Raw genomic sequence first — 17,013 nt, 5'->3', positions numbered from 1 at the left:
TCAATAGAGAATTATATGGCATTTTTAATAGATTGGTAGTATAGAAATACACATATATACATTTACCTATCTTGGGGAAGTATCTAAGGAAACTTGGTATGGAACATTTTGAGTCTAATCTTCAGATGAATCCTCAGGTGTTGTATGAGTGATAGCAACCCCTTTGGCAAAGGGAGCTTGTATAGGGCTTTTTTTTCTACATGATTACTTGAGTAAATAGGTTCGTTTTGTAGCTGAAGGACTGCCACACCCACTCCAGTAAAAACTGTGTGGCAGGCCCAAAAGCTCGGACACAATCCCAAGGCAAAAAGTTTCACAGGAACTTAGTGTCCTGGAGACTTGGCATCCTGTAGCAGGGATGCTCCACACTTGTTCCTTTCATTAGTCGGGGAATGGATCTGTGTGCTTTCTTTCAGTATTGTTTTATTACAGGTGCCTCCAAGCAATGATTTGTCAAACACCTAACTTTGCTTCCTGGCCTTCACCAATGTCCTAGGCAGTCCTTGAGCCGACCCTGGGCTTGGAATTTAGTAAGAATGTTACCTACTCAGTAACATTCAAAATTGCCTCCAGTATTGTAAGAGAGATAGTGAAAGAAATCAGGCATTACTATCTACTACATAGAGTTAGAAATCTCAGGGCAAGCTTAGCAAAGTAAGTTTAGAATTCTTATTATAGTTATGTATGGCAGACTACATTACTTAATAGAAGAAAGTCCCCGACACTATCACTTAGAATAACAGCCAAGTCACTCCCATATACAGGAATTTACAATGGTTTAGGAAGTAGATCAGGCTGTGGTTTTAGAGTATTGCATTATTCATGAGAAGGTTAGCTAGAGTGGAACTTCCTAATTAGAACCATGACTTGAGGGTGAAAGCCCTTGCCCTGGGAGCATAACAACCTCACACCTGGCTTCTAAGAATATAGCTGACCTTAGATAGAGCTGACTGTGTCTCAGTTGTTACATTGCCTAGATCCTGCTAATCTTTATGTATGCATTCTTCTTTTTGTGTAAAGAGTCATTAAGCATCCAGTAACCTCAATGTACTTTGGCTGATGTGTCACCTAATTTCCTTATTTTCTTCTGTTTTATAAGTCTGATGCTCACTTTGAGCAATTACATTCAGATACAGCACTCTCTCTGTGTCAGTGTTGTTTGTCATCCTGCTGACTTCTTGCCCACCTGAATACCAGGACCCTGATTCTCCTTCGGGTTGAGGGGCCGACTGAGTCCAGTCCGCGTCAGAGGACAATGGTTTGTCTTTGTTGTTGGGGTTTAGGTTTTTGCTTTCAGCAGAAAAAAAATGCTGTTAAAGAACCATGTTATAAGGGATTTTATTATTTAGTCCAATGAGCATAGCTTTCTTAATTTTACACATAAAATGTTACCAGTTATGTGGAGGCTGAGGCTTCTGCCTCAGGATCAAAGTTGCGCTCAGAACCCCCAGCCTGGGTAACTTTCTGAGTCCTTGTCACAAAGTTCCAAATAAAATAAAGGCTGTGGATATAGCTTGTGTATAGAGAGCTTTCCCAGGTTGGACAGGCCCCAAGATTCAATACCTAATACTGAAAAAAAACAAAAAACAAAAAAAACAAAAACCCAAAACCCAACTTTACATTTGTATCATAATATACCATGAAGAAAGTGAAATAGCCGAAACAAACGAAACATCATTATCTGCAGTAAGTTTCCTGTTGGGGGAATGAAATATTTCATTCTTCAGATTCTCAGTGAGGGCTAGAGATGTAACTCAGAGGAAGAGTGGCTGCTTAACATGCACAAAAATCCCAGGAAAGACGATGCACCATCAAATTAACTGAGCTACACTGATTGTGCAGCATTTGAAATGCTGCAAACCCAGAGCCAAAGTTTCTGAGGCCATCTCTAGCCTTCTTAATAGCTACTTATTGTCCTCTTCTGCACTTAACATGTTTCTGTGACCACAGGGTAAATCATTTGGAATGTACATACAGTGCTACCACTCAGCAAACTAAACAGCTAAGGATAGTGTCAGCATCTTTGGTCTCTAATAAAGGTTCCCTGTAATACTCTTTCCCACCTACCTAATGGTCACATCAAATGTATTTGGAAAGTATCTTGATTTATGACTTTCTATGTTCTGTTAGTATAAAAACTTCATGAAATGGCTTCAGTTGAAACATAGCATTTGGGGTGGCCTAATTCTGTGTTTCCCAGGCCAGTTACTGATATTTGCCTCCAGCATAAATTGTCTCTTAATACTGTTAAAGTTAGTTTTCTTGTTTTTGCTTCTCTCTCTCTCTCTCTCTCTCTCTCTCTCTCTCTCTCTCTCTCTCTCTCTCTCTCTCCTTTCTTTTTATCATAGTATTCCCTAGGGTGCCATTCCAGCAGCCTATCCTCAAATGGTCTCATTTTACTTTTAGTTCACAGAGCATCAATATTTAAGACAATGAACACGTGCCTCTTAAAACATCTTACTGACCACCTTTCGTCCTCTGCTGATGGAAGCATAAAATGGACCACTCTAGGAAGGATGACTTCCAGTGTTTAAAATGTTTACAAACACATCTAGACATTCCGATGGTTTACAGCACACCCTATTATGTTTGGCTGGACAATACCATTAGCTTCCTACTGTTGGTGCAGCAGAAGATGCAGCAGTTAATGGCTGCTTCGTCCAAAGTGGTTTCATGGTCTTTCAAGATGCTGGAATTACCTTTACCTTGGCTGATACTGGTGCATACAAAACTCCAAGGTGAAATGTCCCTTTAGATTATAAAGTTTCTTTACAGTGCCTCCTTCATTTTCCTAAGAAAACACACGTGGCCCCAGCCGCCACCTCGGACCTTACAACTAATGTTGGACCAGTCTGCCTTTTTCAGCAAGAGCTATTAGGTTGTCTTACTTTATGGCTTTCTTCTACCAAGGAAAGAAAATTTCTTTAAACACAATAAAAGCGAGATGGGGGGCTGGTGGATGGCTCAGTGGTTAAGAGTGCCTACTGCTCTTCCGAAGGTCCCGAGTTCAAATCCCAGCAACCACATGGTGGCTCACAACTATCCCTAACGAAATCTGATGCCCTCTTCTGGAGTGTCTGAAGACAGCTACAGTGTACTAACATATAATAAATAAATAAATCTTAAAAAAAAAAAAAAGCGAGATGGGGGAAGGAAATTCGTAAGTTCTCACTCAGATTTCCAGAACTCAGGGTCTCGCATACACGGAAGTCGCTAAGAATAAATAGTCAGGGCTCAGCAGAGGAAATGCAGGTATCCCCCCAGGGCTCCATTCCATCAGATAGGGAGGGTCTGACCTATGGGGACATCCTTGAGGCGTTAGGGCAGTGGCTAGAAGACCTGTTTCCCCCTAGTCCGTCAGAACCTTGAGCCCGGTGGCTCACTCAAGAAGCCTCGATGTTTTACCGCGCAAGCCGTCTCGGACTGCGGAAGAACCCGGTAGAACCCGGACGCGCCGCACTGCCTTTGAATCGCAGCACTGGGCGGAGCTCCCCACCCTCTTGTATTGTGATTGGTTGGTCTTCATAGACTCTTCCTTTGGATTGGGCCCTGGCGGTGCCGATCGCAAAACGTCACCGGTTTCTCAGACTGTTGCAGGAAGGAGTGGTGTGGACACGTCTCACCGGGCGGACGCGGCCTGGCGGTTCTGATTTGGATTCTGGCGCCTGGGCCACGACGCCTTGAGGAGCTTTATCAGGCTGTCTGGGAAGATCTGGGAGCCCAGGGCATCCCGAAGTCACCCCACCCCGCGCCATGTCCTATACGTTCACGAGGTGAAGGGCTGAGGGGGGCTGGGCGTGAGGCCAATTGCTCTGTGCTCTATTCAAGTGAAGGTGCGCGCCCCGGCGCTTTATAGGTGCAGTTTGCATCCCTTCTGCGGGTCGCTTGCCGGTGTTGCTCCTGGAGGCACCAATGCATTGTCGCGGCTGACCAGAGTGGCTGCGACCTCGGAGAATCTGCGTCAAGGGCTTGGACGGGGGGGGGGGGGGGGGGGGGGGGGGGGGGACGGAGGGGGGGCGGCTTCCACCCGAAGTGATTTATTCACCAATGTTATCCCACTGTTCGCTAGGCATTGTTATGGTAACAGCTTCCAACTTGGTGTATTTCCCGGCACTATGCAAAAGCGCAGTAAAGCATATTTGCAGAGGAGCTGAGAGGGAAACTCGCGACTTGATAGCCCCGTGTGTTTTTAGGAGAATGACATCTTCTAGGAGGCTTCCAGCAAACACCTCTTTTCATCATCTTCTGTGGCTTTCATGCCCATTTTTGCAATAATTATCCCTATCCTTTAAAATAATGGGGCTTCATGGTCAGTTCTCTATAATGTCACAATTTAGATGCTCGGTTTAAAATGTGTTCTGTTCCGAAGGAGTTAAAGCAGAGGATGCTGTGGATGTATTTATGTTAAAATTTAAAATTATTTTCATAGCTGGCAGTGGTAGCCAGGTACCTGGGAGGGAGAGGCAGGTGGATCTCTGAGTTTGAGGCCAGCCTGGTCTACTGAGCGAGTAGGACAGCCAAGGCTACACAGAGAAACCCAGTTTCAGAAAAGGAAAGAGAAGAGGGGAGAGGAGGGGAAGGGGTTAGGGGACCAGGACATACAGGGCTATACAGAAAAACCCTGTCTTGAAAAAACCAAAAAAAAAAAAAAAAAGAAAAAGAAAAACAAGTCCTGGTTTTGTTTTGTTTAAAATAGGGGTCCTGTTTGGAAGTATTCACAGTCTGTCCAGTATGGATCACACGAAAATATTCCAAGACTTTCATACTCAACTTTCTTGCCACATTTTGAATTCCAAGACATTATTCCTCCAGATGACTTCCTAACGAGTGAGGAAGAGCAAGATTTGGTTTTATTTGGAACTATGAGAGGACAAGTTGTTGGGCTACGCTATTACACAGGAGTTGTAAGTATAAAATTAGATGATAAAATTGTGGCATGTCTATGGTTTTAACAGTAAGTTATAGTAAAAGGTGATGTATACAATGAATGTTTTACTTTGAATGAAAGGCTAGTCATAAATACCTTGACTAACTTGGATTAACTTCTTACATTTCTTCTATGCTTACAGTTTATAAAGCACTTTTACCCACACATTTGGTCCTTGTGATTACTGAGGAACGTGGTAAATTTAAGAAATGACTTCAAATCCATCATGTTTTGCATTAGCTGATCCATTTTTGTAATAAAAACAGTCCGGTTCTTTCTTACGTATTCCTGTTCTCCGAAATGAATGTATGTGAAAATGTGTGTGAGAGAAAGAAAATGGGACAAATTGAGAATATATATAATTTTCTTTGAACAATAATCTTTATTAAGGGCATCTTTGTTATTTAGTAATATAATTCTAATGATATTTAATTTATTATGAGAAAATTTTTAACAAAATGAGAAAAAGATTCAGTGGTTAGCAAGTATTTTCTATTTTTGCTTTCTTTCTTTTTTTTTTCTTCTTGTCCTGTAAAAACAAATACCAGTTGTATCACTTTACGTTAGTATAGTTCGGTCTGTATTTCTTTAAACTGCAGTTTGGGGGCTGAAGAGACGACTCAGCAGGTAAGAGCCCTTGCTGTTCCTGCAGAGGATTGGAGTACTATTCTCAGTACTCTTGGAGTACTATTCTCAGTACTCTTGGAGTACTATTCTCAGTACTCTTGGCTGGCACAACAGCAACTGCAGCTGCAGGTGTCCCAATGCCCTCTTCTGGCATACATGACTACTGTCCCCCAGTACACACATATGAATGATTAAAAATAAAATACATCTTAAAAAAAACCCTCAGTTTTTACATTTCATTTTTATTAATGGAATCAGTATATATATATATATGTATATATATATACATATACATATATATGTATATATATACATGCAATCAATATTGGATATTGTTGATTATTTAAAATGTATTTTTTCCAGTTATGATCAAAATTATTATATTAGTTTTGGCTGTTATGAGCTATAAGGTCTGTTCTCATTTCCTGCTATAGATGTGTATCATTTAAAAGAAAGGTCTCTTTTGTGGAATCTTCTTAATTTCTTACTTTCCCCCTTCTCTCATTGTTTTCATATTTTTATATTAAAGCTTATTGAGTTTATTAAAAGTTTTTTTTTTTTTTTTTCCGTGTGTGTGTGTGTGTGTGTGGGGGGGGGGGAATCGTTTGAATTAAGACTCCAGCCTAGGCTGGTCTGGAACTCACTAAGTAATCCAAGGTTGACCCTGAACTCAGTGAACTCATAGTGGCCCACTTGTCCCAGCCTTCAGAGTACTTGATGATCTCAGAACTCTTTATTTGTAATTGAAATTTGAGGAGATTCCTTGGAGGAATTCTGTGTTTCCTGTTTGTCATGTTTTTATTCTCTGTATTTTTTACGTTGGCATAACTCAGTTGTTTAGTAGTTGTATGAGATGTCGTATATAGGAGATTACTTAGGGAAGAACAATTGTTTTTTGAATTTTTGTGAATTCATAATTTCCATTTTCTACTTGAGAATTTGTCCAAATATAAATAAAGTGCTTGGTCCCATTTTTTCTGGGTATCCTAACATTACACAATATAGTGATACTGAAAATTTAGGATTTTCTGTCTTAAGTAAATTGGAATTTTTTTTTTTTTTTGCCTGATGATTAAATGATATGTGGGTTTAAAAAAAAAGTCTAATAGTTTTATTAAAGTATTTATTCTATAAATTTGTTCTCTCTTATTTCAGAAAAAATTCTAAAACTATACTTTTAAGTGTTTGTTTATTCTAAAGCCATTTCCGTTTTAGAAGCTCCTTATGTTCTCATTGACTCCCTCGATGTTTCTCTGTTTTCTACCCATGTCTACTATAGCCTCTGGATCCTTTGTGCTGTCTTTTTCCATTTTTCTGTTTTTCCCACATCCTTTCTTTTTCTTACCATGCTTTTCAGATGTTCTGTTTACCCTTGTGCTGACTGTAGTACTTAGTATTCACTCGTGAAATCTTTCTCTTCTAGGCATTTTAAGAACCTATTCATTCTTTTTTGGTTTTGTTTTGTTTTTTCGAGACTCTGTATAGCCCTGGCTGTCCTGGAACTCATTTGTAGACCAGGCTGGCCTCGAACTCAGAAATCCGCCTACCTCTGCCTCCCAAGTGCTGGGATTAAAGGCGTGCGCCACCACTGCCCAGCCGAATCTATCCATTCTTAGTTGGCATCTATCTATTCTCTGGTTCTCACATCCTTTTATGAGTTGTATTTCATATTTGTGCAACTTCAAAACTTACAGTTTTCTAAATTACACTTCTATGAAGTGTCAGGTTATAGTTATTAATCTTAGAACAATCAGTTATATTGATCTTAGAATAATTTCTTTTTTTTTTTTTTCACTGTTTTTTTTTTATTACATATTTTCCTCAATTACATTTCCAATGCTATCCCAAAAGTCCCCCATACCGCCCCCCACTTCCCTACCCTCCCATTCCCATTCTTTTGGCCCTGGTATTCCCCTATATTGGGGTATATAAAGTTTGCAAGTCCAATGGGCCTCTCTTTCCAGTGATGGCCGACTAGGCCATCTTTCGATACATATGCAGCTAGAGACAAGAGCTCCGGGGTACTGGTTAGTTCATCATGTTGTTCCAACTATAGGGTTGCAGATCCCTTTAGCTCCTTGGGTACTTTCTCTAGCTTCTCCATTGGGAGCCCTGTGATATATCCAATAGCTGACTGTGAGCATCCACTCCTGTGTTTGCTAGGCCCCTGCATAGTCTCACAAGAGACAGCTATCTTTGGGTCCTTTCAGCAAAATCTTGCTAGTGTATGCAATGGTGTCAGCGTTTAGAAGCTGATTATGGGATGGATCCCAGGATACGGCAGTCTCTAGATGGTCCATCCTTTCATCACAGCTCCTATGATACTAGTTAACTAATAAGAATGTATATAGATGGGGCTGGAGAGATGGCTCAGTGGTTAAGAGCACTGATTGCTCTTCCCAAGGTCCTGAGTTCAAATCCCAGCAACCACATGGTGGCTCACAACCATCCGTAATGAGATCTGGTGCCCTCTTCTGGAGTGTCTGAGGACAGCTACAGTGTACTTACATGTAATAATAATAATAAAAAAGAATGTATATAGATTACATGTTTAGTTCATTTTCCTACTGTATAGTATTTGCAGGTAATATCATTTTAAAACATTGAATTTCATAAAGGTTTTTTTTTGTTTTGTTTTGTTTTGTTTTTGTTTTTGTTTTTTCAAGACAGGGTTTCTCTGTGTAGCCCTGGCTGTCCTGACCAGGCTGGCCTCGAACTCAGAAATCCACCTGCCTCTGCCTCCCGAGTGCTGGGATTAAAGGGGTGTGCCACCACGCCTGGCTTTTTCATAAAGTTTTTAATACTATAACTGACTTTATATATTCTGTAATTTTTCAATACATGTACATATATAAATTGAAATCATGTTGATAAAAAGAAACCCAAACAGAAAATGGTTAGTTACTCCCATAACATTCACGCCTGTTACACCCATGGACAGTTCTTGTCACACCAGTCACTGCAGGTCACAGCTGAGTAAGATTGTTGATGACCCCCTCACCCACCACCAGAGGACTCCATAGCACCTTCCAGTACTATGCAAGCTACTCAGCAGGGACTGAGTCAGAACCTCCTTCATTCCTCCCGGTCCTGTGGCCAATGTATGATGTGTCTATGCTTGCCTTACCATCACGTTCTTCTGGGAAGCCAAGAGCCAAGACAATATCCTGTATTGTTTTGGGAATCGTTTGGACTACTGGTAGTGTCCCATACCTGGCACTGAACTTTTTGTTTGGAAACCTGTGGATTCTGGGATTAGCATAGTCTCCCATGTAGGGTAACTCTAAATAAACTCTGTTATATGGAAAAATACTACACAGACACACACACACACACACACACACACACACACACGATTTCTACATTGCCATTTTCATACATATCTTCCTGGAAATTCTCTCTCCCCAAACGTTTCTCTGCTCTATCTTCTCAGTTCTCTCCCACTTCAACCTCCACATTATTTTTCTTTTCATACCACCTGGCTTCTTTCTCCTACCCTTAAGCCCTCCCCTCATTGTCCGTTTCTGGTTTCCTGGATTGTAAGGCATTCCAAATCAAACAAACCTAATGATTTGACACTCTGATCCACATGATTGAGAACATGTGGTCTTTGTAGCTATGGGTCTGGGTTACTTAAGTGTAATGTTTACCAGCTGTATTGACCTGCACATTTTATTTTTCTTTATATAAATTCCATTGTAGATGGCACTGCATTTTCACTTCTTGTCAGTTGATGGACATATAGGCTGTGTCCATGTCCTAGCCACAATGAGTAGAGTAAATGTGAACATGGATAAGCAGGTGTCTCTGACCCAACCTGGGCAAGTATAGCCAAAAATTACCTCTTGAACAATATAGGACGAATGAATCTTACAGTAGATTTGACTGTACTTTTCAGATTTTAATGGTTTATTAGCCTTCCTAATGAATATAAATTAGAAAAGTAGAGAAGAAGAGCCATTGTAAAACATAATTCCTTAATATTTCTAGTTTGGGCTGGGACTGTGGCTCAATTGATGGATGCTTTGTAGTCCTTACCAAGCCCTGGGGTTCAGTCCCACACACAATAAAGTGCTGAGAATGGCGGTGCATACCTGTAATCTCAGCACTTAGGAACAAGTGGAAGAAGGTTCAATTTTTTTAGTTCAGGATCATCTTTGACTGCATATCTAATTTGAGGCCAGTCCTGGATACATGAGACTCTGTTCCAAGCAAGCAAACAAAAAACAAAGAAAAACTAACAATAATGCATGAATGGAAACTCTAGAAAGCGAACAACTAAGTCAAGTTATCACTCTTCATATTTATATATTTACATCTGTTCCTTATTTTTACTAGGTAAATAATAATGAAATGGTTGCTTTACAACGAGAGCCTAATAATCCCTATGATAAGAATGCTATAAAAGTAAATAATGTGAATGGAAATCAGGTTGGCCATATAAAGAGAGAGATTGCAGCTGCCGTGGCCTATATCATGGACAACAAATTGGCACAAGTGGAAGGGTAATGTGCTTTTAGAGTTTAATCCTTGTGGTTTTAGTTATCTTTGACTATGTTAGCACTTTTGGAGCCTCTGGAAGTGTCATGGCTCCTAATATTACTGTACTTTAGATATGTTCAATTTTCTTCTCTGCCTTTTCTATCCAGCAAATAGCTGTCCTCTCTAATTCTCTTTACATTATAACCATGGAGAAAAAAAGGGTTTTGTTTTCCCTTGGGTTTACATATTAGGAAGTATATCCTGTGTCTTGCTATTGTACCTAGCTTAACTCACAGTGACCCTCCAGCCTCAAACTCCTCCTGAGTGCTGGCATGACAGGCATGCGTTACAACAGGCATTTCATGATGGAGGGCTCCTGGTAGTACAACCTGGCCTCGAACTCTGAACCCTTCCTTAGCCTCCTGTGTACTGTGATTTTTCAAATTTGCTTAAATAATTCCTTCTTTTACATGTCTGTGTTTGGTGGTATATTTAGCATTCAGAATTAGTATAGAAATAACTTTCCACTTCTCCTTTTTCTCCCGTCCTGTAATAGTGTAGTTCCTTTTGGTTCAAGTAATACTTTTACCATGCCTCTTCATATGACTTTCTGGGGAAAAGAAGAAAATAGAAACGTGGTTTTAGAGCAGTTGAAGAAACATGGACTTAAGTTGGGTCCCACACCAAAGAGTAAGTTTGATATTGTAAGATGCGGGGAGTATTAAGTAATCAGTCTCTATGAGTTTGATTGGCTAAAGTAGTAATGTACAAAATGCTCCAAGTTATAACTTTTTTTGGTAGTCTTTGCTGACTTTTCCTTTTATATTTCTGTTGAATATTGTAGTAATTCATCATGTAACAGCAGGGCACGTTCTGAGGAAGGCATCATGTTGACTGTCATTGTGTAACCGTTGTAGACTACTTATACAAAATAGTTAACTTTTAGACAAGAAAAACTGATTAGTAAGGAATGGAAAGGAATTTAATGTTTGGTTAGAACTTATTCAAATAGTATGTTATTATTTTAGTAATATAAGTTTTTTTTTCATTTAGTATATAGCTTTAAAAATTTTTTTTTAGGTCTAGGAATATGATTCAGTGGTAGACCACTTAAATAATGTATTATATTTTGTTTCATTTTTAATATTCATTGTAGTACTGGGAACTGTCTATGCTAGCCAAGTATTCTGCCACTGAGGTGAGGTACACAGCCAGGTCTGGGAAGTTTTAATACTGTTTGGTTATTTAGTTTGTTCCTGTTGCTTAATTTCCTTTTACTTGGCTATTTTATTCCTAATGTTTGGAAATGATAGCTTTAGGGTCGAGTTTGGAGAACGCATGGGGCTCTGGGAGAGCTGGACCAAGCTATAGTAGGCCGGCTCATGTGGCAGTACAGATGACAACTGACCAGGTAAGCTTTTTGTGGTTGGTTGCTTTGGTTTTGAGTCAAGGTCTCATGCAGGCTTATGTCAGGAATCACTATCTAACTGAGCATGGCCTGGAACTCTGGTCTTCCTGCCTCTGCCTCTCAAATACTGGGATTACAAAAGTTTGTCACGTCTGCTACCACTGATACGCTCTTATTTTGTACTGTAATGTAAATTTTTAGTGCTAAAGGTTGCTGTTTAAAAGAATAGGTTGAATATCTATGTGCTGGTATTAGTAATCTTTAGGTATATTGTTTAAAGTACAATGAAAACTTGTATAACAAATAGAATGTAGATATTTATTTGCAGACATAGTCTAAAAAGGCAGTGATAAGGAATACATTCATCCCTTTTAATTCTGGAACCATCCAGTCTCTTATATAAAAGGCATTGTCTTTGCACATGCTATGTATTTTAAACAATTTCTAAATTAATTTTCTGCCATAATTTACATTATAAATCTGCTATAAGTGTAAAAGATATACAGTAGTTACACCATATTGGTTATGGAATAATGGCAAGGGAAATGTATATATACAGACTCAGTGTAAACATAACTTTTGTGTGACTGTTGTTTAGCTAGATCTATGAGAAGGAAGGTAGATTCACATATATACAACTATACATTCATAAAATGGATATGATTATATATATAATTTTTGTTTGAAACTTTTAGAATGTCCAAAGTAGTGATAAAAAACACTAGAATGTGACAACTATTTTCTTTACAAAAAGGTGCAAATACAATCTTAAAAAAACTTAAAAATTTTGGTGTATATTCTACTTTTTTGTCTGATTTGTAATTCAGTATGTTGTTACACCAAGTTACTTCGAAAAAATATATACAGTGTTTGTTAATGTTAATATAGATTATTTAGACAATAACATTAAAACATTTTTATGACTGTGTATTCACTAATGGTTTTTGACAGTAGCACTAAACCATTTTATATCCATTTATCCATTAGTGAGGTTCTTTTTGTTTCCCAGTTCGTTTTTCCTCAGTGTTCAAAGGGCATGAGCCTGTGCTTTGTGGGCAAACTGCAGGCCACCTGTATTAAGCTGTCTTCTAGGTGGGTGCTATGTATTCATATGCTAATTTTTAAAGAAATGATAAGACATACAGTGTAAGTTACTTTAAAACTGAACTAGATTGGGCTGGAGAGGTGGCTCAGTGGTTAAGAGCACTGACTGCTCTTCCAGAGGTCCTGAGCTCAATTCCTAGCCACCACATGGTGGCTCATAACCGTTTATAATGGGATCGGATGCCCTCTTCTGGTGAGTCTGAAGAGAGCAACAGTGTACTCACACATATAAAAACAAACAAACAAACAAACAAACAAACAACCCACCCACTCCCCCCCCAAAAAACAACTGAGCAAATCAGTTTTAATGGTCAGCTAAATTGTGTAATGATGAAGTTGTCCTATTAGCCTAACATTTTATAGAACATAGCAAGTTAGATGTATCTAGTAGGTCTCCCAAAATAGACTCAATGCTAAAAAGAATAACAGAATTTTAATCGTAGAAAGAACCTTGGTCGTTTAGTTTATTTCATATTCTTGATTTTATGAAGGTAAGACATAGGCCATATCTATGCCTAAACATGCAGAGTCACTTGTGACAGGACTGTGACTGGCACCTTAGAGCTTCATCACTGTCCTTTCAGTAGCATTAGGACTGGGCCTGGTAAATGCTGGGACCAGTGCTTTCTCTGCAGGCTGTATCCTTGCTCCTTTATAACTTTTGTGTATGTGCATATAAAGTGAGTGCATTGCTTCTATAGAAAAATTACCTTATATGTTTGTCAGTGAGTGGTGGGATATCTCAGATACTTATATTATATACCTCTGAGCATTTGACTTGTTCAATGAAATGATTTTAAATCTATACGTTACATAGTATTTATACTTTAATAGGTTTGTTCAGCATTTATTGTTTTTTAACTGTAGCTCAAAACGGAATTTGACAAATTATTTGAAGATTTAAAAGAAGATGATAGAACTGTTGAAATGGAACCAGCTGAGGTACTGAACTTGTATATTTAAAAAAAATTATTTCTGTATATGTTGTATAAAGTTGTTTTTTTTTTTTTTTTTTTTTGGTTTTTCGAGACAGGGTTTCTCTGTGTAACCCTGGCTGTCCTGGAACTCACTCTGTCGACCAGGCTGGCCTCGGAACTCAGAAATCCACCTGCCTCTGCCTCCCGAGTGCTGGGATTAAAGGCGTGCGCCACCACGCCCGGCATAAAGGTTTTTTTTAAATGATTTTTTATTTTATGTATATGAGTACACTTTCTGTATATGTTGTATAAAGTTTTTTTTTTAAAAAAGATTTATTTATTTTATGTATATGAGTACACTGTAGCTATCTTCAGACATGCCAGAAGAGGGCATCGGATCCCATTACTGATAGTTGTGAGCCATCATGTGGTTGCTGGGAATTGAATTTAGAACCTCTGGAAGAACAGTCTCACACACACACACACACACACACACACACACACACACAGAATTTTTTTTCTTTCTTTTTTTTTTTCCTGAGACAGGATTTCTCTGTATAGCCCTGGCTGTCCTGGAACTCATTCTGTGGACCAGGCTGGCCTCGAACTCACAAATTCGCCTGCCTCTGCCTCCCAAGTGCTGGGATTAAAGGCGTGCACCACCACGGCTACACACACAGTTCTTAATATGAGAGAAAATATGTAATGTAGGTCTGGCTTTCTTTCTGGGCCTGGCCTTTTCCACAAAATAATGACCAAATTCCATCTATTTTCCTATAAGACATGGTTTTGGCTGAATAAATAATATGGCTGAATAAAACTCTACTCTGTAAATATACTGCCTTTCATTTCTATTAATTTATTGATGGCACCTAGGCTGATTATAAAATCTATTTTATTAATTTATATGTGTACACTGTAGCTGTCTTCAGACACATCAGAAGAGGGCATCAGATCCCATTACAGATGGTTGTGAGGCACCATGTGGTTGCTGGGAATTGAACTCAGGACCTCTGGAAGAATAGTGTTCTTTGTTTGTTTGTTTGTTTGTTTGTTTGTTAAGACAGGGTTTCTCTGTGTAACCCTGGCTGTCCTGGAATTCACTCTGTAGACCAGGCTGGCCTCGAACTCAGAAATCCGCCTGCCTCTGTCTCCTGAGTGCTGGGATTAAAGGTGTGGGCCACCATGCCCGGCAAGAATGGTGTTCTTAACTCCTGACCCACTTCTCTAGTCCTGGCTATCTGTGGTTTGTTTTGTTTTTAAGAAATGTCAGTTTTCTTCATTTTACTCATTTCCTGATAGACAAATACTTTCAGAAAATGATTCTAGAAACTCAAAAAATCATTCCTGGAACTGACCAATGGTGTTGCATAAAAAGCTTCTGCATAGACAAGGAAGGAGTTGATGGGCTGCAGAGATAGTCAGAACACTGAGGAAATCTCTGCCAGCTCCATGTCTGGGTCGGGGTCTGTTGCTATGTAGGGAATTTAAAGAACTCAAAGGTATAGCAATGATTACAATGTAAAGCTTCAGCATTATCAACTGCCTCGGTAATTTATACATTTACTACTGCCAGAAGATAACTGTTTCAGGTTCTGCTTATGAGAAAGGACTGATTATCTTTCTCTTTATGATGCTATATTTGTAGGCTATTGAAACACCGTTGCTTCCACACCAAAAACAAGCTCTAGCTTGGATGATCGCACGAGAGAACAGCAAAGAACTGCCACCATTCTGGGAACAGCGCAATGACTTATATTACAATACAATAACAAATTTTTCTGTGAAGGAACGGCCGGAAAATGTTCATGGAGGAATTCTAGCGGATGATATGGGTTTGGTAATCTTTTTTTTCTATAGTTAGAAAAATCTTATAATTATGATTTTGTAGAAAGAAAGTTTTAAGCTGAAAGAAGGGTGTCAGCTTAGAACTAGGTTTGCTTTCAGTGTAGATAGAAAATACGTTTTGTTTGTTTGTTTGTTTGTTTCCTTTTTTCTTGTTTTTCTTTAAAAATAGGTTCTACTAGGGAACCAACAGATGGGTCAAATAACAAAGAATGGTTAAAAATGAGTAACAGAATGCATCAACATTAATGAGTGTAAAAACTCATTCCCAAGTTTCTTTTCTTGTGGAAATTCATGGCAACCTGCCTTTCATAGGGTTTTTAAAAAGTAAAGGTTGGTGATAGCAAAATCTGTCCCCATAGTTGTAAGAAACAGTAGTAAGTAGAGTAAGGCTGAGTCACACTTTAAACTGGGGAGCCTGCACCTAATTTTCTGTTTTAAGAAAGAAGTCCTTTGGTAGTGGTAGCAATCCTGACAAGAGAGAAAGAATAGTCTAACAGCCTCTTGTAACCCAAATAACTGTACTAATCTATGTGTTTCTTGCTGTGACTACTGCACATCTGCTTGGCCAAGAAAGGCGTCCTCAGATATCGAGCCAAGCCAGAAAATAAAATCTTTCTTAAGGATTATGCTTGATGATTCCACAGACTTTGAGGTTATCAGGTGGGAGGGCCTACCACTAAGCTAAGCTAGGACAAGGTGTCTCTGTTCCTTCCTCCAGGTTCCCTTGCTACTAGAGCATGGACACTGGCCTCATGGCTTGGCTTTCCGTATAACCCCAGTTTCAGTGTTACTAGGTGTGGCAAAAAGTTTAGAAACAGTAATACCCATACTGAGAAGTTTGACCTGAGTCATGAAAAGTCAAGCAAGAGCCATGAGAAGTCAGATGGTAGCCAGACGAAACAAGATAGATTGGCCACAAGTCAGACTGGAGCCATAACAAGATCAGAATATGGCTGTAATAAAGTGTACAGTGGGAGTGGGACTGGGACTGGGATCAGGATGGATAGGCCTGATAAGACAGACAGAGGAAGAGGACAGAAGATACTGCTGCCATCTCCTCAAGCAGTCTTATGTTCAGACCAAGAAAGAGGTAAGCTGAAGAGAGGGAGTTAGAGCCCATGGTTCAGCTCATGCTCAGGTGCAGTGTGGCTTGATGGGTAGTAACATTGGCATGACTATAGACAGTTCACTCTTCTAGCAGTGTCCAACCCCATTCCGAGGGGCTATCCTCCTGTTAACGCTACGGTTCCCTAACTAGAATCAAACAGTAGGACAAACCCCTGACTCTTTGCACCCCTGGCGGTTTTCTTACAGCCCCCTTTCCATCTTTCCTTTTTTTGCTCTATCCGGGGGATTACATAGATGTTAGCCATACTAAGCATGCATCCTTCCTACTGGCCTACTCCTCAAACTCCTTGATGTCTTTAATAACACCATTGCTATGGGAGGAAACAGGACGGTGTTTGAGATCGTATTTTAGCACAGATCGTAGGTATGCAGCATAGTAGATATTTGTGACTGGTTACCATAGCCATTCCTGTTGGTTTGGTCATAGAGCTATCTCTTGGAGCTCTATAACATTTACAGTATTAGACATTAAACTAAATAGTTTTGAAATACTTGAACAATAGACAAAAACTTATATAAGTAGCACAATTTAATTAACTCTAAACAATAACATATATGAGAATGCTGTCTCC

General features: G+C 39.3%; 1 protein-coding gene across 3 annotated transcripts in view; it reads left to right on the top strand.

Annotated features, from left to right (window-relative positions):
* The first annotated feature begins 3,590 nt into the window (after positions 1-3,590).
* The window catches only part of Hltf (helicase like transcription factor), a 59,014-nt gene continuing 45,591 nt past the window's right edge, over positions 3,591-17,013 (top strand). For all 3 annotated transcript variants that reach the window (XM_021157690.3, XM_029475292.2, XM_029475291.2), the window contains exons 1-7: positions 3,591-3,773; positions 4,697-4,904; positions 9,893-10,059; positions 10,593-10,726; positions 11,350-11,447; positions 13,416-13,490; positions 15,114-15,305. In XM_021157690.3, the coding sequence (XP_021013349.1) occupies positions 3,754-3,773; positions 4,697-4,904; positions 9,893-10,059; positions 10,593-10,726; positions 11,350-11,447; positions 13,416-13,490; positions 15,114-15,305 (894 nt within the window). In that variant the 5' untranslated portion in view covers positions 3,591-3,753. The remainder of the gene's footprint in view (positions 3,774-4,696; positions 4,905-9,892; positions 10,060-10,592; positions 10,727-11,349; positions 11,448-13,415; positions 13,491-15,113; positions 15,306-17,013) is intronic.

This window comes from Mus caroli, unplaced genomic scaffold (genome assembly GCF_978045245.1).
Source record: "Mus caroli unplaced genomic scaffold, Mus_caroli_1 scaffold_3, whole genome shotgun sequence".
In the NCBI taxonomy this organism is placed as follows: Eukaryota; Metazoa; Chordata; class Mammalia; order Rodentia; family Muridae; genus Mus; species Mus caroli.
Note: the sequence above shows the minus strand (reverse complement) of the source record. Positions and strands in the feature narration are given on the sequence as shown.